This window comes from Tyto alba, unplaced genomic scaffold, assembly GCF_018691265.1.
Source record: "Tyto alba isolate M040663 unplaced genomic scaffold, T.alba_DEE_v4.0 Super-Scaffold_19, whole genome shotgun sequence".
In the NCBI taxonomy this organism is placed as follows: Eukaryota; Metazoa; Chordata; class Aves; order Strigiformes; family Tytonidae; genus Tyto; species Tyto alba.
Genome location: NW_024881281.1, coordinates 5,517,993 through 5,545,457, shown reverse-complemented (window position 1 = coordinate 5,545,457; position 27,465 = coordinate 5,517,993). Strand labels below are relative to the sequence as shown.

Below are 27,465 nucleotides of genomic sequence, written 5' to 3'. Positions count from 1 at the left end.
AGGCCCGGCCCCGGCGGAGGAGGGGCCGCGCCGCCCCCGCCCCGGCACCGGCACCGGCACCGCCCCGCGCCCGCAACACACCCCCCACCCCCCCCCCAACCCCAGCACCCAGCACACCCGGGACTGAGCAGAGCGCTCCCCCCCCCCGCCCCGGTCCTGGGTATCCCCCCCCCCCCCGCTCCCCGCCCCGCTCCTGGTTCCAGCGCTGGGCACCCCCCGCCTGGTCCTGTGTAACCCCGCCGGCTCCTGGGCACCCCCCGGGTGCTGCTCCCGGTCTTCCTGGTTCCCTTCTCAGTCCTGATCCCAGCCCCGGTCCTGTTCATCCCCCCCCCCCCCCCCAGTTCCAAACTCTGGGCACCCCTCTGATCCTGGTCCTGGTCCCAGCACACCCCACTCCCAGCCCCGGGCACCTCCCAGTTGACCCGGTCCCACTCTGGGCACCCCAGCACCGGCTCTGGGAGCTGGATTCAGCCCTTGGCACCCCCCCCCCCCCCCCAAAGTCCTGTTCCCAATGCCAGCTCTGGCACGGTGCACCCCACTCCTGCGCACCCCCACTCTCCCTGCCATCCCCCATCCCGGGCGCACTATGGGGTGCAGCGCCGGCACCTGGGGTCAGATGGGGGGGGGGGGGCCCGAGGATATTGGGATTCCCCGCCTGCCCCGGCAGTGCAGGTAGGACACTGCACTGGGGATGGGCGGGGTGGGCCACAGCACTCCGGGGGGCTCGGCAGGACATTTTGGGGGGCGTGGGGACCATTTGAGACCTGTTCACTGCTCTGGGATCCCATAAGCGCTTGGAGCGGGGAGGGGGGGGACACCCCGGTATCACCATGGGGGCCCCACAGGCAGCTCTGGGTGTCAGACCCCTGCGGCATGGACACCCCAGGCACTGGAGGGGGGCCGGATCCTGCCCCCCACCACCATGAGCCAGGCTGTACGGCCTGCGCCGCGAGTGACCTCACCGCTGGTTGCCGAGGAGATGGCTCATGACGTCATGGGGCAGGAGGGATGGCGAGGAGATGGGGGGGATGCTGGGGGGGGGGGGGCGGACCGGGGTGGGGAGCTGGAGGGGAAGGCGGGGGGGGGGGGGAGGGAGGGAAATGCGACCACCGCCGCCTTCATCAGGGCTGACCGGAGAATAATCCCGAGGGGGTTCACCCCGCGGCAGGGTTGGGGGGGCAGCGGGGTGGGGGGGCCGGGAGCGTGGCGCCGGCGGGAGGCCGGGGAGGCTGGCGGAGGCCCAGCCTCACATTGTTCTCGGGCGGCAGCCGGAAAACGCGACGCCCGCCCCGGAGAAACGCAGGCGGAAAAGGAAACGGGGCTGGGGGGGGGGGGGGGGGGGGCCCGCGCCTGCTGCTCCCCGGGGAGGGGGGATTTGGGGGTTCCCCCGCACGGCCCTTGCCCACCCATCGCCCCTGCCCCGCCATGTGCCCGGGCCCGCTGGCTCAGGGGTCAGCTGGGAGGGGGGTGGAAATCAGCCTGAGGAGGGGGTGTGTGGGTTTGGGGAGGGGGGGGGGGGTGTGTGGAAAACAGCTCTTTTGCAGCGACCCCCGCTGGGTCAGAGGCCGCGGTGATGGGCTGAGCGGTGCGGGGAGGGGGTGGTGGGCGAGGAGGAGGAAAGGGGGCGATGCCGGGCAGGGCGACTACAAGTCCCATGAGGCCGGGCGGTGCGGGGAAGGGGGTGGGGGGGTGTGTGTTAGGGTGGTGGAAAAGGGGGGTGCGCGGGGGAAGCACCGGGCGGGAGGTGCCGTGGCCGCCCCGCCCCGCCGCCCCCCCCCCGCGCCCCGCTCCGCCCCGCGCCGCGCCCGCCGGCCGCTCCAGCATGCACGGAGGATGCTCGCGTCTTGCTCAGGCAGGAAGGGGCCGGAGGGCAGGTACCCGCTGCACTACCTCGTCTGGCACAACCGCGCCCGCGATCTGGACCGGGAGCTCAGCGCCAAGCAGGTGGGGTGACGGTAGGGAGGGGGGACACACGCACACACACACACACATGCACCCCCCGAACCCGGCCCCCCCCCGGTTCGGCTCGGCATGATGCAATGCAACCGGGCTGCAGCCGGGTTCCTGCTCGGGGTTGGGGATGAGGATGGAGGTGAGGGTGGGGATGGGGTCTCTCCCCGCGGCTGGCAAGGCTTTGGGGGTATCGTGTGCCCCCCACCCCTGCACCCCGGGACTCTGTCAGCTGCCCCCGGGGCTGGCACGGAGTGCTGGGTACCACCCGCAGGTCCCCTGCATCCCTAAGCATCCCTCCCCACGTGTCCCTGGCTCCTTCCTAGGCCTCTGCGGGCCCCCAGCACCCCGACCCGCACCCCGCTCCTCGAGGTGCTGCCCGCCCCTCCGGGGGTGCAGACCCCAGCTCCCCACCCTCAGACTGAGACCTTCTTGAGGGGGGGGACACAGAGCCCTGACGCTGCTGGGGTGCAGCTTATCAGCCCCAGCATGCCAAACAGGTTCTTCTCAGGGTGGGGGGACCCACTATGTCCCCCAGCCTGGGAACCACCCGCCCTCTCCCCCCCCCCCCCCCCCCCAAGACAGCCGGTGATGGAGCGGGGCCGCGGGCTCATCCCCAGGCGGGTTCCCAGCCTCCCTCTCCCCATGGCATTGCAATTCAGGTAATTAAAACCCAACCCCGAAGACGCAGGAAACCGCAGGCACGGGAGGGAGGCCGGCGGCGAGGCTGTGCCGAGCATCCCCACTCCCTCGGCCCAGCTCCCGGCACCCCGAGGTGCTGAGGGCCGTGCCGGATGGACCCCGGTGATGCACGAAACGGGGGGCCGCTGTGTCGCGATGCTCCTGCCGGGATGCAGGCGATGGCTCCCGCCACACCCGTCTCTATTGTGGGGGCCGGCCGGGGGCTGCGCCAGCGTCGCCCTGGCCTTCCACCCCATTGCTGGTGGTTTTATTTCCGTGGTAATTTGGGGTCATTTTTCCCAGGAGCCCGGCGCGGCAGAGATCAAAGCTGGGCGCGGGCAGCGGCGGCTCAGCGGGCGTGGGGAGGTGCAGGGGCTGCAAGGGGGGGTCCGGCCCTGCTCACCTGCAGAGTGGCTTTCTAACCTGACCCCCCCACCCCATGCCCAGCCGGAGGAGGGGCTCTGCCATGACCCCCCACTGCCATTTGCGAGGCCCTGTGTGCCCCCCAGGGGTGCATAGAGGGGCCCATGGGTGCTGCAGGCCAGACCCTAGGGTGAGTGAGGGTTTGGGGGAAGGAGGTGGGGGCCAGCCCAGGTTGAACCCCCCCTTCCACCCCTGTCCAGGGCATCCAGGGACATAGCTCAGCCCTTGTCCCTGACAGAGCATCCCCTGGGTAAGTGGGTTGGGGCTGGGGCTGGGTGTCCCGCTTCCCTGGGGGCTCTGCCCTCCCACCACCCTGGGGACTCGTGGGGGGGGGCAGTGGCACCACATGGGCCCCCCTGCCATGTGCAGGTGTTTGGGGTTGGGAAGCGCTGGGGCAGCTGGCAGTGCGTTGCTCTTCTCCACATCCCCATAAGGCCCCTGTGTGGGTCACCCCTGAATTGTCACTGTGAGCTCCTGCCCACGCTTGGGAAGCGAAGGCCAGTGGGTCCCCATGGCGGGGACAGCACGAGGACAGGGCAGGCAGTGACCCGGAGCCTGCTGTGCCAGGACACCCCACGCCTCAGCCTGCCCCATCACGCGCGGCAGGGACCTGGGGCTGCGCAGGGACACCAGCACCCAGCACCACCTCCCCGCGCTGGCCCCTGGCCCCCGCTGCCACCCAGGAGCTGGCGCTGGGGTCCCACACCCCGGGGACAACCCCGGCAGAGGGGATGCTCCGTGCCACGTGCCCAGGTGGCACGGGAGGAGCTGCGGTCCTGCGCTGCACCGCTGCCACCCCAAAGCCGTCCCTGTCCCCATCCCCGGTGGGTGTCACAGCCTCAGGACAGGCAGCACTTGGTGGTCTGTGCCACGACCCCTGAGACGGAGCCATCCCAGTGCCAGGGCCTGGGACCGAGCTCTTGCTGGCAAAAACTGGGTCACACCGTGTCCCCCGGGGTTGGCTCCGGTGCTGTGTCCCCGGAGCGGGGACCCTCATCCCAGCCCGTGCCGGGTCAGGGCTGCGGCTGGGAAGCCCTGCTGAGCCTGCAGCACCCGTCCCCCAGCTGGGGGGCGATTGCTTTAATTAGAGTCATTTCATTAGCGCAATTAAGAAGCAGCAGTCGCCTGGAGAACATTGAAGCAGCACGTTGGCTCCCGGGGAAGTGTGTGTGTGGGGGGGGGGGGGGGGGGGGGGGGGGGATGTTTTGCTCCAGTAGTGTGGGCAGCTTGAGGGGTGCCCCTGCCTGGTGAGCCCCTGAGGACGAGGGGCATGGGGATGCCCGCGGCCCGGGCAGGGATGGGGGACATCCCTGGGGCAGAGGGACCGCAGGACATGCCCAAGAGCGAGGCAGGGATTTGCTGCAGGTGGGGGCCTGGGCACTGGAGAGCCCCCACCCCACCCCTGCCCAGCCCCAAACACCTCTGGGGTGCCTGGTCCCAGCTGGCACCTTTGGGTCCTGCACCTCAGGTTTGCCCTCCCTGGGGGTGGCCTCCCCGAAACCCATGCCTTGATTCGGGGTTCGTCCCCACTGCCTCCTGCCCCAGCAGCATCCGACTGCCCTTCTTACCCTGGCTGGGGATGGGGGGCAGAGGCTGGACCCCCCCCCCCCCCCCCCCCCACACACACACCCACTGCTCCATCAGCCCCCGAGCCGTGCCCCCAGCCCTGGGCATGGGTGCGATATGGGTGGCTGCGGGTGCTCGGGGTCCCCACCGACCGCCGCTGCCGGCGGGCCGGGAGGGATTCCTCGGGGCTGGCTGGGCGCCAGGCTCCGGGGTTTGGCACAAACAATCGCAGCCCCAGCGCGCAGCTCCCCAGGGCCCCGGGGATCCTCCCGAGCAGTCGCTCCGCTCACGCAGCCACCCGCCCCCGGCTCAGGCAGGGGAACACGTGCGCCCGCCGCAGCCCACGTCGCCCGCCGAGCTCCCGGCCCCCCGGCGGAGGGGGGCTGCCGGCAGCGGCTGCCTGGCAACTGTGTTTCCCCCCCCCCCCCCCCCCCATCCAAAATCCTAGAGGTGGGGGCTTTTCTCGCGCTTGCAGCTGCATCAAGTTATGCAGAGGCCCGTGCACCGCGCTGGGGGCATCTGTGCTCCCCGCTGCCGTGCCGTGCCCCTGTTCCGTGCCCGCGTTGGTGGGTGCAGCCCAGCCCGACTGTGCTGAGCCATACTGGGTGCTGGCAGCCACCGCCGCGCTCTCCCCACCCTCCCCATGGGTCTGGCAGTGGCTGTGGGGAGCAGGGAGAGATTTTTGGGGTGCATCTCTTGAGGGAGCTCAAGGAGGGGGATGCTCTCCAAGATGCAGTTAAATGTCAGCTGCTTTCCCTGGCCACTCCATCCGGGAGCCTCTCATCTGCAGGAGGTGTGGGGGGGTGTGAGGTCCAGCTGCCCTGATGCCCCCTGAGCCCCGCAACCTCCTGGCAGGCCGACATCGAACAGCTGGACCCCCGAGGACGCACCCCACTGCACTTGGCCACCACGCTGGGCCACCTCGAGTGCGCCAGGGTGCTGCTGAAGCATGGTGCCGACGTGGGCAAGGAGAACCGCAGCGGCTGGACAGGTGAGCAGGGGGGCTCGCTGCACCTGGCCTCCATCAAGCTGCCCTGGCACGGAAACGGGCACGGACATGGGCGTGGGCATGGATATGGGCACGGGCACGGGCACCACGGGCATGGGCACAGACACTGACACGGGCACCACGGACACTGACACGGGCACCACGGGCACGGACATGGGCACAGACACGGGCACCACGGGCATGGACACTGACCCGGGCACCACGGACACTGACACGGGCACAGACACGGGCACCACGGGCACGGACATGGGCGTGGGTATGGACATGGGCACGGGCACGGGCACAGACATGGGCACCATGGGCATGGACACGGGCATGGACACTGACACGGGCCCCACGGGCATGGACACGGACACTGACACGGGCACCACGGGCATGGACATGGGCACGGACACTGACACGGGCACCACGGGCACGGACATGGGCATGCTCAACCCGGTGCTGCAGCTCCCCAAGGGACAGCAACACGCGGTGTGGCCAGCTCTGCCGTGCCACGCCGTGCCGTGCCCTGCCCCTCTCTGCCCCTGCAGTGCTGCAGGAAGCCGTGAGCACCCGCGACCTGGAGCTGGTGCAGCTGGTCCTGCGCTACCGTGACTACCAGCGAGCCATCAAGCGCCTGGCCGGGATCCCCATCCTGCTGGAAAAGCTGCGCAAGGTACCTCCCTCCGGCGGGGGGGCTGCTGAGGCTGCAGCAGGGCTGGGGGGGGAAGCCAGCCACGGGTTTCTCCTGACCCCACTCTGCTCCTCGCAGGCCCAGGACTTCTACGTGGAGATGAAGTGGGAGTTCACCAGCTGGGGTAAGCTTGGGGCAGAGCATGGCTGGCGGGGAGCAGCAGTTTCCCAGCAGAGTCCCCCAACATCCATCTCCAGGAGGAGGGATGCCTGCCCCTTTTCCCCCCTACACCCCAAGCTTGCAGACCACCGTCCCACCAAGGTTCCCCAGATTCATCCCCCACCCAGCTCAGTGCTGGCAGCCCACTGGGGGCTGCAGGGTGGCCCCATCCCCGGCTGGGCTATCGCCATCTCTCCCCAGTGCCACTGGTGTCCAAGATCTGCCCCAGCGACACCTACAAGGTGTGGAAGAGTGGCCAGAACCTGCGGGTGGACACCACGCTGCTGGGCTTCGACCATATGACCTGGCAGCGGGGCAACCGCAGCTTCGTCTTTCGGGGACAAGGTGAGCCACCAGCGGGGTGTGTGTGTCCCCCCACCACCACTACGCTCACCGGGGAGACCCCTTGGCACTGCGGCGGGACCGGGTGGGGGCTGTGGGTGTCCTTGTCTACGCTGACCCCCGGCACTTCCCTCCCTGTAGACACCAGCGCAGTGGTGATGGAGATCGACCACGACCGGCGAGTGGTCTACTCGGAGACGCTGGCCCTGGCCGGCCATGACCAGGAGGTGCTGCTGGCTGCTGTGCAGCCCACCGAGGAGCAGGTGATGGGGAGGCTGACGGCCCCCGTCGTCACCACCCAGCTCGACACCAAGAACATCGCCTTCGAGAGGTGGGCTGGGGGGGTGGGGGGGGGTGGGGGGGGCAGAGGGAGCGGCACTGAGACCTGCACCACCCCCCCCCCCACCCCCCCCACCCCATCCCCTCTAGGGTTCTCGAGGCTGTCTGAGCGAACCCAACCGTCGCTCACAGCGCCCTGTGTCACCCCAGGAACAAGTCTGGGATCCTGGGCTGGAGAAGCGAGAAGACGGAAATGGTGAACGGGTACGAGGCCAAGGTGAGGGGCGGGGTTGGGGGGGAAGGGGGGGGTCGAGCCACCTGGGGGGGGGGATACGGACAGTTGTGGGTGGGGGGTACCCACCTCTGCCGTTCCACCCCCTCCTCGGCCAGGTCTACGGCGCGTCCAACGTGGAGCTGATCACGCGGACGCGGACCGAGCACCTCTCGGACCAGCACAAGGGCAAGAGCAAAGGTGGAGCTGGTGCGGGCTGGGGGGGCACGGCCCTGCGCCGGCTCTGGCCCTCACCTCCCCCCCCCCCCCCCCCACCTCCCGCAGGCAGTAAGACCCCGCTGCAATCCTTCCTGGGCATCGCCGAGCAGCACGTAGGGCCCAACAATGGGGTGAGTGTCCCAGGGGTCTTGGAGGAGGGGGGGCGCATCCCCACAGTCAGACACACCCCCCCCCCCCCCCCCGCTTACCCCACCGGGCTGTCCTGCAGACACTGATCACGCAGACGCTGAGCCACGCCAACCCCACCGCCATCACGCCCGAGGAGTACTTCAACCCCAATTTTGAGCTGGGCAACCGGGACATGGGGCGCCCCATGGAGCTCACCACCAAGACGCAGAAGTGAGGGGAGGGGGGGGAAGGAGCAGGCTGGGGGGGGGACACCCCCCCGCCCCCCTCCTACTGCCCCCCTGACCGCTGCAGAGCCCCTGGAAGGGGCAGGCAGGGGTCCCTAGCCCGGCGCCTGTCCCCGACAGGTTCAAGGCAAAGCTGTGGCTGTGCGAGGACCACCCGCTGTCCCTCTGCGAGCAGGTTGCCCCCATCATCGACCTCATGGCAATAAGCAACGCGCTTTTCGCCAAACTGCGGGACTTCATCACCCTGCGCCTCCCGCCCGGCTTCCCCGTCAAGATCGGTACGGGGCGGGGGGGGGGATCTTTGTCACCAGCGTGGTTGGTGCAGCCAGCTTCCCTTCCTGTTTTGTTTTGGTTTTTTGTTTGTTTTTTTTTTTTTGTTTGTTTGTTTTGTTTTGTTTTTTGCTTTTTTTTTTCCCCCTGCAGAAATCCCCATTTTTCACATCCTCAACGCCCGCATCACCTTCGGGAACCTCAACGGGTGCGACGAGCCCGTCAGCTCCCTGCGGCACAGCCCCAGCAGCGAGGCACCTTCGCCCAGCAGCGACTCCTCCAGCGTCAGCAGCTCCAGCTCCCTGAGTACGCGGGGTTGGGGGGGGGGCGGGGGGGAGGACGGACGGACGGACGACACGCACACCCGGGCGGTGGGGTGGCAGGGGGACACAGTGGGGTGCCCAGCCACGCTGGCACCTCTCTCCCCGCAGCCTCGTGCCGGGCGTGCGAGATGGACCCAGCGCTCTTCGAGGTGCCGCGGGGGTACAGCGTGGTGGGCACCCACCAGGACGCCCTGCGGGAGGATGAGGATGATCTGCTGCAGTTCGCCATCCAGCAGAGCCTGCTGGAAGCGGGCAGCGAGTACGACCAGGTGTGCACTGCCCCCCCCCCCCCCCCAAATTGGGGAGCACGTTGCCCACCCTGTCCGGCCGCTGCCCCGGGATGCTCACCCCCACCTTGCCCCATCCCCGCATCCTGCGGTGGTGGGTCAGAGCTCATGCAGGAGGGCCAGGTTTGGGGGATTTGGGGCCAGGGGGGGGATTTGGGGCTGGGATGCCACCCTCTGAGCACCCCCTCTACCCCTGGCCGCAGGTCACCATTTGGGAAGCGCTGACCAACAGCAAACCAGGCACCCACCCCATGTCACACGAGGGCCGCCGAGGAGACAGGTTGGTAAGGTCCAGCCACCCCCAACCCCCCCCGCCACACCACCACCCTGGGGTGGGGGGGGGGTGGGTGGGGGGGAGGTAGCGGGAGTGGGTGCCAGCCCCACGGGGACCCCTGCTAAGACCCTGCCGCCCCCCCAGGACTCCCCAGCACACGGCAGCCCCCCGTCCCCCTGTGCCCCCGTCCCCGGGGGGGGGCGGCGGGGGGCCCAGCGCCCTGTTCCCCAGCTACGCGGAGCAGTTGCGGCTGGCCATGGCGCTGTCGGCGCGGGAGCAGGAGGAAGCCGAGCGCCGGACGCGCCAGGAGGAAGAGGAGCTGCAGCGGATCCTGCAGCTCTCGCTGACGGAGAAGTGACCCCGCGCCCCCGCTGAGCCCCACACCCCCCCTCCCCACCCCAATGGGGACACAGCGGTGCCGTGTATGGGGGCACGGAGAGGGGAGGGAGTCGGGGGGTGGGGAGGGGGGAAGCCAGCCCAAGCACTGTGGAGGGCAAAGGGGGAGAGGGGGGGTGCAGGATTTGGCCCTGGTGTGGGGGAGATTGTCCCCGTAGCTGGGGAGGTACTGGGGGGGGGGGGGGTTGGGGGGGCACCCCACATCAGGACAGGATGGGGAAGGGTGACAGCCCTGCAGCTGGGGTGGCAGGGACCAAGGGGGGGCAACTCCACGGACTGTACCCCACCCCTGGGACAGCCCTAGCCCCCCCCAACCACCCCATGGGGTGCTGCTCAGCCCCTCACCCCAGGAATGCGGGGGGGGGGCACATTCTGCCCCAGATGGGGGTGGGGTCTGACAATTGTGTGGGGTCCTGGGGTGCCCCCAGAGCTGGGGGGCTCTGCTCAGCCCCCCCTGCCCAGGCGCTACCAAGTGCACTTACCCGGGAGCCCCACTCTGCCTGCCAATGGGCCGGGGGGGGGGGGGGGGGGAGGGGTTGCTCAGCCCCATTGCACCCCACAGCCAGCGCGGGGCTGGACAGCCGCCCCCCCACCCCGACACAGGGGGCCGCTGGGGCAGCCAAGGGGGTGCCTGCGAAAAGCTGCCTGGTGTCACCCCCCTTCCTTACATCCTGCTCGCACCCCCCTGTCCCCCGTTTCCCGCCCCCCCCCCCCGGCTCGGTGGTCCCCCCTCCTTGGCAGCACTACACCCCCTCGTCCCGGGCACTGACCCCGAGAGAAACCTTATGTCAAATGGTGCTAACCCCTGGCCCCCCCCGCCCCGGGCTGCTCCTCCTTTGCACATGGTGGGGGCTGGGGGCCATGGAGGGCGGGGAGGGGGGGAGGATCGCTCCCCCGGGACTTTTCGTAGCCGGCGCCCCCACCTCACGCACCCCACAAGCGACATCTGGGCCAGGGCCAGGGGAGCCCGAGCAGCTCCGACCGCGGCCAACACCAATAAATGCTCTTTAATGTTTGTCTCTCTCGGCCTCTCTCTGCCTGCGCCGGGGCCGTGCGGGCAGCGGGGTGTGGGCAGGGCCCCCCCAGCGTGGCGGCCCCCCCAGCCCTGGTACCCGCCATGCAGCCATGGGCGGCCGAGCCCTTTATTAAAGGGGGACCCAGGAGCGAAGAGCCGAGGGGGGCAATGGGGCAGGAGGAGGAGGCGAGGGGGGCAGTGGAGGGGGGGGGGGAGATGTAGCACCGTACCCAAGCACATCCTGGCCGGGGGGGCCCAGCAGCCCCCCCATCCTGGGGGGATGCTGACATCCAGCTTGAAGGTCCCCAAGGAGGGATGCTCAGCAGCCCCAGCCTGCAGGTACCAAAGTGGGGACCCCCCCCTCAGTGCTGCAGCGGGGTGTCGATGTGCCGGGCCACCCCGGGAGCAGGATGCGACCGATGCCACTGCAGGGAGGGGTGGGGGGGGGTCAGGGCCTGACCCCCTCCCTGCAGCCTCAGCTCCTGGGGAAAGAACATGGCTCTGGGCTCCTGCCCTCTACGGGGACTCGGCTTTAATCCCCGGGGGGGGGGGGCCGGGGCAGTCCTCGCTCTGGCTGTGGCCGTGGCCGCCGCGCTAGTCCGTGCCGTTGGTGAACTGGCAGAGTTTGTTCTCCAGGTCGGAGATGCGCTTCTCCTGCGCTTGGACCGTCTCCTTCAGGGCACGGATCTCCTCCAGCACCTCCTCCAAGGCTGGCTGCTGAGTGTGGGACACACACACACACACACACACACACAGAGATGCAACACGCAGGATCACTGGGGAGCCCCCCTCCAACCCCACCCCAGGCAGGGGGACAGCCCCGCCGCACCGTCCCCAGGACACTCACAGAGATGTCGGGGTCACAGATGGAGTGGCCTCGGCGGGGGCCCGGGGGGGGCTTGTTGTCCAGGATGTTCTTCTTGACCACCTTCAGCTCCCGGTTCTTGACGGGGACGTAGCCGTCCCGCAGCGAGATGAGGACGGGCTCCGCGTCCTTCCCCGACAGCCACTCGTCCGCTTCCAGGGCCGGCTCGGGGCCCGGCGTGTCGGGGTACAGGTCGTCCTGGAAGAGGTCTGACTGCGGGGGGGGGGGGGGGGGGGGGGGGTGTGAGGGAGATGCTGGTGAGATGGAGGGGGAGTGTGCATGTGTGTGTGTGTCCCACCCCAAACCCCTCCGTCTCCCCCGGGACCCCCACGGGCTCACCTTGCGTGGCACCGTCATGACGATGGGCTCGCACTTGCGCTCGTGCAACTTGAAGAACCTGTGTGGGACAAGGGGCAGTCAGGGTCCGGCCTCCCCCCCCCCGACCTCTCCGGCTCCCCCCAAACCCTCCCCCCCACACACCCCCCCCCCCCCTGCCCCCCCAGCTCTCACCTGGCGATCTCACACTTGCTGACGTCCAGCCCGCGCTTGGGCATGAAGCCCATGCCCCGCTGCGGCTCCTTGCTGCTGTAGGTGTTCAGGTAGTGCACGTAGGGCGCCTCGTCCGTGATCTCGAAGTACCGGATGCTGCTGTCACCCTGCGGGTGTGGGGACGGGTGTCAGCCAGCCCCAGCACCCCCAGGGATGAGGTGGCGCTGAAGGGAGGAGGGGGGTTTGCACCCCGGGAAGGGGTTTACCTTCCCGCAGAGGTAGACGATGCTGGAGTCGGGGTCGTAGAAGGGCAGCAGGACCCCGTTGCTCGTGTCCATCTCCTGCAGGGCGATGGGCTCCTCAAAATTTTTCTGCGAGGCCGGAGCAGTGGTAGGGGGTGAGTGGTGGCCCCAAAACCCCCTCCCTGGTTAGTCACACTCGTTAGCCACAGCACACTGCAGGGACGGAGCTCTTCCCCCCCCGCCCTGCCCCGGGGTACACAGCCCCCCAGGCAGACAGCTTGTCCATGCCCCCCCTCAGGTCCCCCTGCCCCACTCCTGTTACCTGTATGATTGGGTGCCCCCCAACCTGGCTTGTCCCCCCCACCAGCATTACCTGCCCCCCATAAGCGCCCCCCACCACCATGCCCAGCACAGCACGGCACGCTTGGGAACTTGGCATCTTTTGGGAGGAGGAGGATGCAGCAAGCACCCCAACCTGGGTTAGAGGGGGAAGAGGGTTGGAAGGGGGGGGCCAAGTTCCCGGGGCAGCACTCCATGCGGCCTCGTTACCGGGTCCCACAAGCCCAGCTCCCGCTGGCTCATTCTGGTAAAGCCCGTGGTAAAGATGTGTCCTTCCCGCGTGAAGATGGCCCGCACGGGCCTCAGCCCTTCATGGGGGGCAAACCTCTCCTGGGGAGAGGGGGAGAGAGTCAGCACGGGGCGTGGGAAGGGGGGGAAAACGGAGAGAGGCGGGGGTCCGGATCTGTCCCTCAAAATAGCCGCTGAGTCCTGCTCCTGGGGAGGGCACGAGGAGGGCACCCCTGGCACCCGGCGTATCCCCGGGACGTCCGCGGCTCGGCCGGGCTCTGTGGGGTCCCCGGGGCGGCGCTGGCCGGGCGGGAGCCGCCGTCTCGTACCAGGTCCCAGAGGCCGAGCTGCCGCTCGCTCATCTTGCTGAAGCCGGTGGTGAAGATCTTGCCATCGGCCACGAAGATGGCGCGGATGGGGCGGGCGCCGTCGTGCGGTTTGGCTTTCTCCTGCGCCGGCCGTTAGCGGGTTAAAACCAAACACAGAGACGCGCGGGTGCGGGGGGGGTTAGTAGGGTCAGGCAGGCAATGGGAAGTGGGGGGGGGGGGGGGACGGGACACACACGGACCCCCGCAGTGGGATGAGGGGGGACGACACGTCGGGGGGACTCACCGCCACGACCTGCTGCTTGCGGGGGTCGATGATGCGGACCTTCTTGTCCTTGCAGGTGGTGACGAGGAGGCTGCCGTTGCGGTTCCAGCCCACGTTGTAGATGAGGTCGGTGTGCATGTCCTCCAGCACCAGCAGCATCTCCCCCGTGCCCACGTTCCAGAGGATCACCAGGTTGTCACAGCCTGCCGAGGGCCCACGGGGTGGACACCGTCGCCCCACGGATCCCCCCCAAACCCCGCCCTGACCCCAGGGAGGGCATCCCGGGACCCCCTCACCTGCGCTGAGCAGGACGTTGCGGGCGGTGGGGTGCCATGAGAGGATGCCCACCCGCTTGGAGTGACCCTCCAGTGTCACCACTGGTTCCGTGATGTTGCGCACGGGGACGTAGTCGGGGATCTGCCACACCTGGAGGGGGGGGGGCGGGATGGATGGGACAGGACAGGACACGGGGATCACCCTGCAGGTGAGCACTAAGCAGCTGGGGGCCTCGGAGCCAATTAACCCCATCGTTAATCCCAGCTCAAGCTGCAAGGAGGGTGGCGAGGGGACAGCAGCAGCGCCTTCACCCTGGGGTGCATCCCCAGCACTGGGGGGGGCTGGTGGGCGCAGGGAGGGGGGCACAGTTGGGGCACAGCCCCCATCGCCCCCCCCCCCCCCCAGCTATTCCTGGCTGCTGAGTCGCCAGGGCGGGTATATTTAGCACAAACTGCTGCATCATGGAGAGAGCAGCCGCCGCCAGCGCGAACGCATGGCACCGGGGCTAAAAATAGGCCAGTGACACTTCGCAGGCGGCAAAGGCGGGGGGGAATGCTCCACGCCGCTCCCCCCAGAGCCCACGGCCCCCCCGCCCCCCCCCCCCCCCCCCACCCGGGGTCCGGCCCCTCACCATGACGGTGGTGTCCTCCGAGGCGCTGGCGATGACGTTGTCGTTGTGGGGACACCAGTCGATGTCCAGCACGGGCGCCGTGTGCCCCGTCACCAGAGGGTGGTTCTTGTCCACCCGTCCCGTCTGCAATGCCGAGGTGCCGGGATGGGTCCCCAGTGGCCAGGGGGGACCCTGCCAAGTGCCCCCCCCAAGACCCAGCCTGGCTACTACGTGGGGCTGTGGCACAAAAGGGGACACGCAGAGGGCCCCCCGGTGGTGGCCAGAGCCTTGCACCTGCCTCGAAGGGGGAAACTGAGGCACGCGGTGGGAATCAGGCTCACTTAGCACGAGGCCCTGCAGGGACATGGAGGGGAACGATGTGCCCTGGAAGAGGTTGGTTTGTGTCCCTTCTGATGACAGGGATGGGCCTGGGGACCCCCTCCAAGCCACTCTGCTGGGGTGGGCAGGGCAGATCCCCATCCCACTGGGATATTCCCTGGGCATCGTGTGGCCCTGGGGAATTTGGGCTGGGGAGAAAGCGGGTGGGGGTTTCCCGCATCACCTCAGTCTCCGCCGGGACATCACCCTTCACAGGTGCCAACGATCGCCCCAGGTTATCCCTGCCCTGAGCTCCCATGTGAGGATGGGGATGTTAGGGCAAAGCTGGGGGGGCTCTGAGGCCACAGCAGCCCCCCCAAAAGCAGAGGTCATCAGCAGGTCATGTCCCTCCCCCCACTATATCCCAGGGAGCCAGACCCCAGCAGCCTCTCCACTCACCTTGGCAAGGGGCAGGACAATGAAGGCCCCCCCGCCACCAGACTCCACGATGATGGCCACGAACTTGGGGTTGACGGCACAGAAGGAGCTGTCGCACGTCACCTTGGAGACACGGATGTCCTCGTACATCTGGTCGGCCTTCACCGGTTGCCCGAAGACGTGCCGGAACTTGCTCTGGCGTACCACGCGGCGGCTCATGGCTGTGGGGCACAGGGTCAGGCCGTGACACCCCCCCACACACTTCCCTGGCAGAGCATGGAGGGGGTTTGTCCCCCTCAGGCCTCACACTCCGAGAGACCCCCCCCCCTTACCCTGGGCACAAGCCTGGGGACACAGAGATGGCAGCGGGTGAGGGTGCAGGATGGTGCCCGACGTGGCCCCGACCCCGCAGCAGGGACCGGGGGCAGCCCTGGTGCATGGGGGGGGGGGGGGGCGGGGGTGCTGTAGTGCTGGGGACGGGCATCCCACAGCCGGAGCTGCTTGATGACTGGGCAGGGGCATGGCCATGCCATGATGCGCAGCTGTGCCATGTCCTGCAGCTGTGCCACGCGCCCCACGGCTGTGCCACGCGCCCCACGGCTGTGCCACGCGCCCCACGGCTGGCACTGGGGTGGCACGTGAGCGGCTGCAGCAGAAAAGTGGGGCCGAGGGGAGTTTGGGGCAGACACAACGGTCCCACGCACCAGGGCACAGCTTGTCCCCTTGTGTCCCATCCTGCATCGGTGGCCTGAGATCTCCTGGCTCAACCCAGCACCCAGGAGGGAGGCCGTGCCGCCAGCGTTGCCCACCCCACGCCTCCCCCCCATGGGCCCCTGCCCCTGGGGCTCCACGTGTGCACCCACTCTGCACCCCCAACCCACTCGCCTGCCGCTGACCCTGGGCCAGGGCTGGACCCGGCGCAGCCACGCAGCCCCATGGGCATGCCGGGGTGTGGAGGAGCCCCCCGCGCTCACCATGGCCCCAACGGGGTCTCCAGCCCTCGGCCACAGCCGCGCACGCTGCCCACAGTCACCCACCTCCATCCTGACCCTGAACTGCTCCTGGGGGGGCATTAAGCCCCTTGGGACCCCAAAACCCTGAGAGCTGGGGCTCTACAACACCCATGATCCACTGACCATCCTGGGGACTCCCCCGTGCTCTTTTGGGGCCTCAGCCATTTCCAAGAGCCATCTCCAGCCACCAAACCACAGCCCGGAGGACCAGGCACCGCTGCCCCCCCCCGCCTGTGGGGTGGGTGTGGGCAGAGGTAGGAGCAGATCTGCTCCTCCGCACCCTGGCTGGAGGCTTTCGGCCAGGGTACGTGCAACCCCATGCCAAGCCACAACTGCCCGGTCCCTGGGTGTCCCCAGGGGTCCTCATGGCCCTTCAGCATCGTCCCCGGCCTGGCAGAGCGGGTGTGGGTTGGAGCCGGGTGATGAGGGGGCCCGGAGCCCCACTACCGAGGGGGGCTGGATGCCGGCACCCCACGGCCCCGAGCACGGTCTCCAGACCTGGGGAGGAGTGAGTGGGCTCCACGGGGACGCCTGCCAGGTATTTTTCAGCGCCTCATCCACTGACAGTGGGAGCAGAGCTTGGGATGTAGCATGCAGGGGAGGGGGGGGATAGCCTGGCTGGCTGGGCAGGGTGCAGGCAGGGTGTGGGGTGCAGGTGAGGTGCAGATGTGGTGCGGGCAGAGTTGAGCTGGGTGCAGGCAGCGTGTAGGGTGCAGGCTGGGTTAGGTAGGGTGTAGGTGGGGCGCAGGGTACCGCCGGGGCTGAATGGGGTGCAGGCAGAGTTCAGGTGGGGTGCTGGCGGGGGTAACAGACAGGGTGCGAGCAGGGTGCCGGGGGTCTGCAGGCAGGGCTGAATGAGGTGCAGGCGGGGTGCTAGCGGGCTGCAGGCGTGCCGGTTTGGACGGGGTGCAGGCAGGGTGTCGGCAGGGTGCAGGCGGGGTGGGATGGGGTGCGGGTGGGGTGCTAGCAGCGCGTGCAGGCGGGGCACGGGGGTGAGACAGGCAGGGTGCAGGCAAGGTGCAAAGCAGGGGCCGGGCAGGACAGCCCCGCGCCCCGGCAGTGCCATTACGTTGCCACAATTGAATCCGCAGCGGCTGCTCGGGAACGACCAGAGGTCACTTACCCAAATATAGCCATCTCCCGCCGGGCGGGCGAGGGGCTGGGGGGCCCCGGGGGAGGGGGGGGGGGCCGCAGCCCGGAGCCCCACCGCCCCACCGCCTCCTCCCTCCGTCCCTCCCGGTGCCCGCCGCCGGCCCCGGCCCGCCCGCTCCCCGCTTCCCACCTGCGCTCCGCGGTTTTTGCGCGCTACGGGCGCGCCCGGCGCTGCGCCCCGTTTCGGTTCGGCCCGGTTCCCGCTTCGCTTCTCGCTTCGCTTTGTCACTTCGCTTCGCTTCCCTCCCCTCGGCCCGGCCCGGCCCCGCTCCGCTCCGCCCGGCGCGGCTGGGCTCGGCACCGCGCAGCGCCGCTGCCGCAGAGAACAGCTGAGCCGAGCCGGGCGCCGGGGCCGGCACAGCCCCCCCCGCGGCGGGCACCGGGAAAGGGAGGGGGGGCCCCGGCCCGGCCCCGCCTGCCCCCGCACCCTGCCCGGCCCCCGGCCTCCCCCCCCCCGGCTCTGCCCGCAGGGATGGGGTCAGCCCTGGCACAGCCAGCCCCTCGCTCCATCCCCAAAAGCGGGGCGGGTCCAAGGGTGCCCACAGCTCCCCCCCCCCCCCCCCAACCCCCGGTACGGTGTATGGGAGCCCCTTGACCCAGCATTGTGGGGGGGGCACGGGGGGGCAGGAGAAGCCTCTCTGTCCCCTCCTGCCAGGCAACGTCTTCCTAAAGCACTGGGGGGGGACCAAAGGGAGCGTCAGTCCTCAGCACCCCCAAGCTGCCATCGCCCCTGGGGTCACCCCTGGGACACGGGGCTGCTGGACACCCCGCGAGGTGTCCCCCCCCCACATCCTGGGGCCAGCCCAGCCCCACAGAGACCGTGGCCATGGGTTGGTCGTGGGGCTCCTGCCGCCCACAGCACCCCATGGGCTCACCGCCTACCCCCCGGGAGCAAAGGGGGCCGCAAACCCACGGGGGGAGCCCACGTCGGCCCCAGCCCTGCACAGCGAGATGGTTACAGGCACATTCAGAAGCCACATTTGGGATTTAGCAGAGCCCAGCCCCGCAGGGATGCCCTGGCCCAAAAGGATTAAGGGATTGTAGGGCTTGGGGACCCGTGGTTCCTGGAAAGGCAGCAAAGCCCTGGACCCTACAAGGGCACCGAGCAGAGCCAGACGAGCATTGGCTGAGCTGGGCAGGAGGGGGCAGCTGGCAAAAAGGCAGGGAAAAGGTGACATCCCTGCTCGTCTGGCCAAAGGGGTGGCAGGGAGGGAGGGGGCTGCAGAGACACCCCCTGCCTGCCCCATCCCACCAGCGCCCTGGCTCGCTCTGTCCTTGGAGCTTGGGGACGGTGTGAGCCCCCTGTCCTATGTCCCCAGCTCCAAGCCACACCCCCAGCAAGCGGAGAAAAGAGCCATTCCCCAGCTGGGAGAGGGACCAGGCACCCCACAGACACCCCTGATCCCCCACCCTGGTGCTTACTCAGCCCTGGCCCAGCGGGAAGCTTCATGCAGGGCCCGTGAGGCTGAGCTCCGGGGGATTTGGCTCTCTTCGTCCTCCCCTCTGCTCCCCACGGCCAGGCAGGCCAGGGGGAGCCCACAGACCTTTGTGCCACGTTTGCTTACGACGACAGGGGACACGATGGAGCAAAACCAACTCGCCCCAGACGGACCGTTCCCCAACACAGATCTCCCTGCGCCAACGGTTATTCGGTGCTTGGATTCGGCTCAGCTCCTGGCCAGGCCATGGTGGGCCTGGTCCAGGGTCTGGCTAAAACCTCACGTCCCCCTCAGAGCCTAAACCCCAGAACCTTCCTCAGAGCTCCTCCACCCGCAGCGTCCTGGCAGTTTGAGATACACGATACCCCCAGCATCTTCCCCGCAACCGCAGCAGGAGCTGGGAGAGCACCTTGCTCGGGCACCCGGCTCCTCGGCCCTTGGACAGGTCACTTGGGACGAGATGGGTCCATCTACGCTTCTGGCAGGAGACACGAGTGAACAGCCCCGCTCTGGCCCCCCCGCAGATCCCCGCTGCCATCCCGTGCTTTGACACCAGCCCTAGATCCCAAAGAGGAGGCAGCATACCCGTCTCATCTTCAAAATAAAACTTTATTCATTCGGTAACAAGAACATTGAATCTGCACATCAGTGCACAAGTTCACATTTAAAAACAGCTGAGCACATCGGTCATAAAGTCTTTAGGGGGAAAGGGGACAATCCCAGCCACCAAGGAAGAGCCTGGGGGGGGGGGGGGGGCAGACAGAAACGCTCCCCTCCCCAGTTTGCAACTCCACCACCAGCCGTCCCCAAGGACTCCTGCTCCAGGACACGGTGCGGCCGGACTGCTCGGCCCCAGGGCAACCCCTGCAAACCAGCCCACGGACGTCGCATCTCCACACGGGAAAAGAAAAGGCACTGGCACCTTCTTTTGTGCCAACAGAGATGTCTGCAGCGCGGGCTGGCTGTTGGCACCGCTGGTGGCACTGCCGGAGGGCGACCCAGAGCCTTCTGCCCAGCCTGCACCCCGGCCTCGGCCCCACTCCAGCAAGGGCTCAGGGGGTCCCACTCAGGGAGAAGCGTGGGGGCTTGTGTGGAGCTAAACCCAGATTAAGGCAGGACGCACCGTGCCGGGAGCAGGGGACCTGCGGCGGGCACGGCTTCCTCCCGCCGCCGGGCCAGGAGCGCTGTGGGGCTCTCAGAGCCCCTGGTGCCTGTGCCAATTCCCAGGAGGTCCCCGGAGCAGCCGGAGCTGGGGTGGGATACCTGCCACCAGGCCTGCGCTGGCAGAGGGACACAGAGCTAATCCCTGCCCCGCTTAACACCCAAGTGAGTCAGAAGCGGCGTCACCTCCTGACCCTCCCGCCACCCGCTGGGACCGTGCCGCCGGGAAAGGGCCGAAAGGGGAGAGATTTGTACACGTCACGACTTCTCAAGCAGACCGGACACACGCACGCACACACGCCATCGAGTGCAACAGAACGCAGTGTAAAAACCAGTTTCACGCGCACGCTATCCATTTGTGCAAGGCTCACACGTTACAGTACAGCCGGAGAGGGGGCGGGCGAGGGGGGGGCGATGGCTGAGATATCGTACAGGAGTCAATGTAAACAATAAAGCATCCTCCGAGAGGGCTTTGCAAGAGACCAAAAGAACAGTTGCTTTGTACAAAAATGCCCTTAAAACAACACGTTGTTCCTAAAACCCCTCTATCAGCGAGGCTTGTCAGCTGCTGAGCACCCTGGAGGTGCTGCTCCCCGTGGAGCTCAGTGGGTCACAAGAAGCTCTCGTGGGGTGGCCACAGGGACCAGGAGCCAGGCACCACCCACCCACGAGCTACCAGCATGGAGGAGGGACACCGGTCCCCAGGCAGAGACCGCTGATGCCAGGGGCTGGGTGGCTTCGTTGCCCAGGCACTGGCCCAGGAGGAGCCAGGGCCCCCGCGGAGCTGCATGCCACGTGCCCCTCCAGCCCCTTCCCCTTTCTGCTGCCCAGGTCAGAGCCCCCAGAGCTCCAACGCCTTTGTAATTTTGCCAGAGAACCACCTTCCCTGACTCCCTCCGCCTGTCCACAGGCTTCCCAGAGAAAAAAAAAAAAAAAAACCAGAGTTGTGCTGGGCCAGAGCTGAGGACAAGGGGACAGCAAAGCACCTCCCTGCAAGGGCCTTTGCCCCTTTGCTGCTCTCCCCAGCTGAAGCACCCGGACAGCCACAGAGTATTGGAAGGAAGCAGCGTTTCTGGTCAGTGTGGAAGAGCCTTCCTACAGGGCATTTCTCCTGAGATGAAGCTGGGCAAAGACACCTGATCCCCTTCCTCTTCCTCCTCCCTTCTCAAGGGAACAAATAATACACAGGGCTGTCCCCTCCCAAGCAGATCCTTGTCACCAGGACATGCTGTCAGCCAAGCATGCTCCCTCCAACACAGGGCAGGCTTGGCAGCACCCCGTCCCTTCCGCCCGCGGAGGGACAGGCAGACATGTCCTTGGGGGCAGGAACGGTGGGCGGCGGGGTCTGGTGAGGTTTGTGGGGGAGGCAAGGACTGGAACTGTCCTTCACAAGATTATATGAGCCACTTGGCCTTTCCACGCTGCCTGCCCAGCTCCAAAGCCAGCTGGAGCGGGCTAGGAAAAGCCAAATGTCTTTCAGCGTCCCGAAGAAGCATCTGGCCACCTGGGCCAGGGACTTGGGTGACCGAAATGGCCTGGGATGACGTCCTATTTGACCCAAGACAGGGCCCTGCTGGGCTACCGGGCTGCGCTCCAGGCTGCAGCTAGCACGGATGGCAACCACCCCCCCCCCCCCCCCCCAGCAGAGCTCAAACTCCTCGGAAAGGGACGAAGCCCACGTTGCCGCTGGACAAGGACCGACACGCTCAGGGCCCTGTGCCCGGGCGCGCTGCAAGGCAGTGCGGGAGGATCCCTGGGAGGGCAGTGAGGTGGGATTACCTTACAACCTGCGAGGCTAACCTCTGCCACCGGCTGCGGGCAAGCTGGGGGGCTACAGGCACCCCTTCCCCAGGGCAGACACACGCTGCTTCCCGATACAGCACAACGCTCCGGTGCTGCGCGCTCCCCTCCGGCTCGAGACGAGCTTGCCCCAGCTCAAGGCTCTGCAGCATCAGCGCTGCTTTCTAGGCACGGCCTTGGCGGCTGCTCCTCCCACACCGCGTCCTCCGCGCTGGGCTTTCGGCAGCTGGAGCCATTCTGCATCTTCTCTCCGCTTCGCTCCTCCCCGGAGGGCAGGTCTGGGCCAGAGCCCAGCACCGGCTCAGACACGCTCTTCTGCCACAGACCTGCCACGGGACTGCAAACAGGACCCAGAGCTCTCCTGTGGCCAAAGCGCCTTTCTCTCTGCTGCTACAGCACACATACAATCTGTGGATATGCACGGCTGGAAAGGAGGAGGTTTGATTTAGCCAAACGGCTCGGGAACCATAAAATAATTTGATAAAATTTGGAGCAGACCCTCCAAAACGCCGGTGCTCCGGGGAAGCAGGAACCTGCAGAATGGCTCGGAGCAGCACACAGCTTTCCACTTCCAACCGGCGCTTCTGAATCCCAGCTTCAAGCGAGAGGGAGACGGGCAGATATGCAGTCCTCTTCCCGCAGCAGGGCGACGGGGGTTCACGCAGGACTGGAGGAGAAGGGACACGTTTGGCAAAGGCTGGCACCGAGGCTCACTTTTGGAAAGGGAAGACAGCTTACAATGTCAAATCCGCTCCCATTTCTGTGCAGATTACAACGAAGAGCACTGAGTTTGAGTAAGGTGGTTTTGTTTTCCAGTTTATAGAATGCAGTCTTGTCCTTTTTTTAAAAAAAAAAAAACAACATAGAAACAACAACAAAAAATTCTATATAAATACCATATATACAATTTAGGAAAAAAAAAAAAAAGAAAAAACTTCCAGAAAAGACCTTCCCTCTGGGTCAAGTGTTAGGAGCGACAGCAGAGAGGACAAAGCTTTGCATTCAGTAGGGGCAATACATCGTGTAACAATTTCAACAGCCTCTGAGAAGTGCCTGTGAGTATGGCAGAGGGGAGAGGAAAACTCGGGCAGCACGAGACAAGAACAGCTTTCGAGTGTAGGGGAGGCAGCAGAAGGGCAGAGGACAGATGATATGGCCATGAACTTGGAAGGCCCACAGCAGTATTCAAGTAATGGGAGGGTTAAAACCCTAACGAGGCATTTGTTTTAAAAGAACACACTGGCTTTGAGGGCTCTCCTCCTCTCACTCGCTGGTCGGGGGCAGCTGAGGAGAGGTGAGCTTGGCAGCTTCGTGGAGGAGCTCTGCTCCACCTCGCCGCAAAACGGGGGGGCTCTGCGTGACCCAGCCCAGGAGGTGAGCGCTGATCTCGGTGCCCGGGGGGGTTTCCAGAGCCCATCCTTCTGGAGGATTCACCTCCGTGTGCTCCTTCTGGGGAGGCACCAGCCGAACCGAGCCCGGGGAGGGGTTTGTCCTGAAGCGACTCTGTGAGGGATCTGCCAGCATCGTGGAGTTCCAGTTTGCAGAAATAAAAGAAAGGCCAAACAAAGCGACCTTGGCACAGCCTTCACATTTATGGGGGCTCTCACCCCAACAACTGCCCAGCACCATTTCAAGGCATGGGGAAAATTCAAGTTAGGAACTAGGATCTGGTTCTAAGCAAAACTCCACCTTGCCAAAGCAAGCCAACATCAATTTTCGCATGATAAAGGTGTTCTTTTAAAACAAACTAACAAAAAAAAAAAAAAACCCAAAAACCAAAAACGAACATTTGAGGTTATCTGAGTTAAAAAAAACCTTAAAAAAACCCAAACAGTCCTGCAGTCAGAGTCACACACAGAAGAACCAACCCACACCTACATGCGCCAGGAACAGTAAAATGACAATATATATATAAAATTAACCAATAAAGTGCATGTTCCTTATATTACACCTGCCCCTTGCGTGAACGCAACACCACGGGTTCTCGGTAAGAAATCACAGCCGAGGGCTCAGGATCACATGGTATTATAGAGGGGATTGGTTGTCCGCTTTTTATCATTGGTCTTTTTGAGCCTCCTCAGAGGGTGAGTTCTCCCGTGCTGCTGCCTGGGTGCGACAGCCAGACCTCGAGCTACAGACAAGGAGTCCAGGACCTGCACCTGGAGCAGTGGAGGACCCTCCTCAGAGCTAGTCCACGTCGGATCCGCGCTGGAAAACAAGCTCTGCTGGCTGGAGCCGCACTCTTTGGCGTACTGAGCTAGCGGCCTCTCCACCGGCTTGCTCTGGGCAATGCACTCGGCTGTTCTGAGCTGTTCCACAAAATGCTTAGCGGGCTCTGGGGAGGAAAGGCGATGCTTTCCGCACGCGCTCTCCGAGCCCCTCTCCAACCTCCCCCCGCGAAAACCTCGACCGAGGGCAACACAGGTGAGAAGCACCGGGTTGGCATCGGAAGAGGCCGACTGCCTCTCGGATAAGTCGTCCTTGGAGAGGTCCAGGCAGTCCAGTTTGGCCAAGGACGCCGAGCGTTTCATGTGGGAGGGTGTGGTGAGCCCGGCGTGCCGGATCCGAGCCTCTATTTCCTTCGCTCGTTGCTTGACCAGCCCGGGGCTGTTGCTGCGCTCCTCTATGCTGTGGCTGCTGGGGCTGTGGGGGAGGCCGTAGCACAGGAAAGAGATGTCCAGAAGGTCCATGTTTTCAGCACGTTGGCCGGTGAAGCCCTCGCCGCTCAGCTGCCTTGAGGTGCCGGTCCCCGCCCTGCAGAGAGGCTTGGGTCTGTCCCTGAATGGGAGAGTCGCGTCTCCCTCAACGCCACACGGCGCGACCGGCTCATCGTCTGTACCCGTGCTCTGCTCAGTGACGCCTTCCAGGTGAATTACGTAGGGGTAAGAACCACCATCCGGGCTGGCTGAAGGCGCAGAGCTCACCTGGGCAGGAGAAGCAGCACCGAGGTGAAGAGATAACCCACCACCTTCCTCGCTGGGGCTGCCCACGGTGAAGGTGGCCTGCTTGTGTACCGCGTGCTCCGGCAGCGAGAGATTTACCAGGGTCAGAGCTCTGAGACAGGTTGGTGCCTTCTCTGAGCACAATGAAGGGTTCAAGTTTTCATCTAAAGACGGGACAGCCGCGGCCAGCCCGCCCTGCTCACAGCTTGTGTCGGGGCGCTCTGCAGACTTGGCCGTGGGAGCGTATTCGACGATTTCAACTCTCTTTGGGAGGAGGGAGGGCAGGGATGGTTCCTCCATCCCATCAGTTGAGACCACTGTCCTGTGTTCTTGTGCTGTTCCCTCCTGCCCCGGGCTGGGCTCTGCAGGCAGCTCTGCCCCGGGAGGCAGCAGCAGCTCCTCGGCACCCGGACCCCGTGCCTTGTCGACCTCCGGAGCCAGCTCCAGGGGCGGCTCCTCGCTCTTCCCCCGCGGCAGGAGCTCGGCAGCGGGAGAGTCGTTCCTGGAGTTCTTGCGGGTTGGTAAGATGCAGACCGAGGGTGTGTGCTGGTGCTCCTGCTCCTGCCTCAAGCGCTCCTCGAACTCCAGGGTGGCTCGCCGGACGGAGCCCGGGCACCACTTGGGCTCAGGGTTGATGGAGCCGCGTGGCTCCTGCTGCTCCCCCCCAGGGCTGCTTTCCTCCAGGTCTGATTTACCAGAAGACACTTGCAGGGAGGGGGAGGCTTCTTGCTCAGCTTGCAGAGGGTCCTTCTCCTTTTCCTGGTGTCCAGCACAGGCTTCTTCGCTCTGTTCCACCCTTTCCAATGCCCAAACTGCCTCCACGGGCAGGTCATGCACTGTGCTCCTCTTTGGTGTCTGGGTGAGGTTGGCTGAACCCTCTTTCTGCTGGGCAGGTCCTGCTCCCTGGTTGATCGACTCGATCTCTGTGATAATTTCCTTCACAGAAATGGCATTTTCTGAGTGGGATCTTGTGAGATGGCCTGCGCTAGGCAGCTCGGGCACCTCCTGCAACACAGAAACAGGAGAATTACAAAGTGGATCAGCTGTGCTGACACAGAGCAAATGGCAGCAGCTTAAACGAAATGGGGGTGCACAACCCCAGAGGAACAAAAATCACATGTGTCAGTGTGTGGGGATAGATTACAAGTGCCTTGATCACTAATGTAGAAGCATTCTTGTCTCTGGGACTGCATTTAACATATTCCAGGCTCGAGTTTCACCTGGACTGAGATTTAAGAACTTTTATTTAATTGCCACAAATTCCAAGGGAAATGTAGGCCCTTTTTTTTAATAAGTCCAGTTAACAAAAAAAATCCTAATGCTGCTAAAAGCACAGTTTTGAAGTGAAAACATGGGAGCAAACAGAAGTACAAAACAAAGAATGACTGAGAGCTGAAATACTCTGGTTTCCACAAGGAAAATGTCCAGAGAGGTTCCCCCCATTCACACAGATGCTCTTTCTGCCAAATCACTGGAGACAGCATTGGCCTCTTACATTTAGAAAAGCCTTATTGCCTCACATAGAGATGGAAAAGATTCAAGCAATGCAGTGTGGAATTTAAGCAAGAGAGGCTCCCAGAAAATGATGGCCCCAGATATCACCAATTCCTGTGAGAGTCATGAAGGGTGGAACGCAATTATAAGAGAAAGGTACTTCGATTCAGAGGTTACTAAATTTTGTCTGGACCATCTCTCTACCCAGGAGAGAAGTGAGCCATGACATGCCTGATCCTGTCACCCCAGGCCTAGACAGGCTCATTCTCTGCCTCCAGCAGTGGAAGCCCTACATCTGTCTTGATTTACTATCCCAGTGCTGGTGCTTCCCATCCAGGGAAAGGTACCAGTTTTGTCCCATTCTTTGATGGATTTCTTAAGTCACATAAATACCCGCACAGGTTCAGGATGCTGGCTGGCCTCGGCTGTTCAGGGTTCAGCTGCATTAGTGAGTCAAGTCCCACCTATCTGCTCCCCTAATGCAAAACTCAAAATAAGTTTCTCATGAGAACAGCACAGCAGGTCAGGTCAAGGCTGACTCAGCCAGTACCCTGCCACTGCCAGCAAAAAGATGTTTAAGGGAAAAGTGCAGAGAAGGGCAAGTACCTAAAAGTGAAGGGGAAGCATCTAGCAATCCCTCCTCAAACAGCTACCCTGTTCAGTGAAAGCCAGGACAAGAAGACCCAAGCAAGTTATTTTAACCTTTTGTTGTTCTTCATCTGTGGAAGAATCATCTGATGCCTGAGGAGAGTTTCCAGAGCTGTTCCTTCGAGCATCTGCACCCCCCTCCACAGCAGGAGGCACCTCCAGCACAGGCACCCTGGAGACCCCATTCCTTCCACTCCCTTGCTCCTCCATCCTGGAATGGGAGCAGGTGCGTGACCGGCTCTCCTGGGAAAGCTCCACGAATTTTTCCAAAGCACTGAAGAAATCAATCCTGTCTGCACTGAGGTCTGTCACTTCGGGCTGGGGATTCTGTTGGAGGCTCGGGGAATTTTGGTTTGGGGACTGAGGAAAGTCTTTTAAGCACGAAGTGAATTCTTCCATGGGAACCAAGTGCACGTTCATATCAGGCTTAAGGGCATCTTTTTCTAGATCGTCCACTGTCAGATCAGGAAACTCTGTTATGTCCAAGGGGTGCTGGAGTTGCATTAAGGCCTCAGAAGCATGGCAATTATCGGGGGGGACAGAGTCTACACAACATCCTGCTGTACAGCCATTGATATTGTTCAGGTTCAGCTTGTCCTCCATCTGCTCAGCGTGGAAGTCTCGACATGTAAATTCTAGGTGGATCCTTCTCTCCTTCACACACATCTCCTCGATCATGTTTGCATCCTCTGGGAGCTGCTGCTCCCTGTCTACCTCAGCTGAGTAGATGGGAGACATCGGCTGCTGGTTGTCGTTGGTCTTTGCCTCTGAGATCTGGTCGGCTGAGGTGGTGATCTCCTTTTTGTTCAGCTCCAGCCCAGACTTGCAGATGGGCTCGTGATGGTCCGAGAGGTCACTGTCTGAGTGCGAGCGCCACAGTTTATTATGCCGCTGTTTGCTGCGGGGAAG

The 27,465-nt window shown here is 65.0% G+C and overlaps 3 protein-coding genes across 10 annotated transcripts in view; 1 reads left to right on the top strand and 2 right to left on the bottom strand.

The window, feature by feature from the left end:
* The first annotated feature begins 1,679 nt into the window (after positions 1–1,679).
* On the top strand, positions 1,680–10,515 carry ANKRD13B (ankyrin repeat domain 13B). 3 transcript variants are annotated; one of them, XM_042791657.1, is made up of 15 exons: positions 1,764–1,944; positions 5,476–5,611; positions 6,160–6,284; positions 6,381–6,426; positions 6,663–6,806; positions 6,945–7,134; positions 7,275–7,359; positions 7,473–7,554; positions 7,639–7,703; positions 7,802–7,932; positions 8,067–8,224; positions 8,370–8,522; positions 8,648–8,808; positions 9,030–9,106; positions 9,245–10,515. In XM_042791657.1, exons 1-15 carry the CDS (start codon positions 1,834–1,836, stop codon positions 9,456–9,458), a joined length of 1,878 nt encoding a protein of 625 aa, XP_042647591.1. In that variant the 5' UTR covers positions 1,764–1,833; the 3' UTR covers positions 9,459–10,515. The 3 variants fall into 3 exon arrangements, with proteins under 3 accessions (XP_042647593.1, XP_042647594.1, XP_042647591.1); XM_042791659.1 differs by having other exon boundaries at positions 1,680–1,944; positions 7,293–7,359; positions 7,473–7,703; XM_042791660.1 differs by lacking the exons at positions 9,030–9,106; positions 9,245–10,515 and having other exon boundaries at positions 1,762–1,944; positions 8,272–8,522; positions 8,648–8,756.
* On the bottom strand, positions 10,510–17,448 carry CORO6 (coronin 6). Of its 5 annotated transcripts, XM_042791665.1 has the most exons (12): positions 17,203–17,448; positions 14,929–15,128; positions 14,173–14,295; positions 13,562–13,691; positions 13,287–13,468; positions 13,004–13,123; positions 12,657–12,776; positions 12,132–12,236; positions 11,887–12,032; positions 11,716–11,773; positions 11,359–11,589; positions 10,510–11,228 (listed from the first exon to the last, which is right to left on the bottom strand). In XM_042791665.1, exons 2-12 carry the CDS (start codon positions 15,124–15,126, stop codon positions 11,106–11,108), a joined length of 1,536 nt encoding a protein of 511 aa, XP_042647599.1. In that variant the 5' UTR covers positions 15,127–15,128; positions 17,203–17,448; the 3' UTR covers positions 10,510–11,105. The 5 variants fall into 5 exon arrangements, with proteins under 5 accessions (XP_042647599.1, XP_042647595.1, XP_042647597.1 ...); XM_042791661.1 differs by lacking the exon at positions 12,657–12,776; XM_042791663.1 differs by lacking the exon at positions 12,657–12,776 and having other exon boundaries at positions 10,510–11,225.
* Positions 17,449–19,101: 1,653 nt separating this feature from the next.
* The window catches only part of SSH2 (slingshot protein phosphatase 2), a 104,750-nt gene continuing 96,386 nt past the window's right edge, over positions 19,102–27,465 (bottom strand). For both annotated transcript variants that reach the window (XM_042791432.1, XM_033004797.2), the window contains 2 exons: positions 26,611–27,454; positions 19,102–25,419 (listed from right to left, as the gene is read on the bottom strand). In XM_042791432.1, the coding sequence (XP_042647366.1) occupies positions 23,488–25,419; positions 26,611–27,454 (2,776 nt within the window). In that variant the 3' untranslated portion in view covers positions 19,102–23,487. The remainder of the gene's footprint in view (positions 25,420–26,610; positions 27,455–27,465) is intronic.

What these genes read in the sequence shown, in the direction of transcription:
- ANKRD13B (XM_042791659.1), top strand. Translation starts at nt 1,834, where the DNA reads ATGCTCGCGTCTTGCTCAGGCAGGAAGGGGCCGGAGGGCAGGTACCCG. An exon ending in CTTCGTCTTTCGGGGACAAG is followed by an intron (nt 6,807 to 6,944) that starts GTGAGCCACCAG and finishes CCCTCCCTGTAG; the next exon opens with ACACCAGCGCAGTGGTGATG. An exon ending in CTCACCACCAAGACGCAGAA is followed by an intron (nt 7,933 to 8,066) that starts GTGAGGGGAGGG and finishes TGTCCCCGACAG; the next exon opens with GTTCAAGGCAAAGCTGTGGC.
- CORO6 (XM_042791665.1), bottom strand. Translation starts at nt 15,126, where the DNA reads ATGAGCCGCCGCGTGGTACGCCAGAGCAAGTTCCGGCACGTCTTCGGG. An exon ending in TTGTCCTGCCCCTTGCCAAG is followed by an intron (nt 14,296 to 14,928) that starts GTGAGTGGAGAG and finishes TCGGCATTGCAG; the next exon opens with ACGGGACGGGTGGACAAGAA. An exon ending in TCATGACGGTGCCACGCAAG is followed by an intron (nt 11,590 to 11,715) that starts GTGAGCCCGTGG and finishes CCCCCCCCGCAG; the next exon opens with TCAGACCTCTTCCAGGACGA.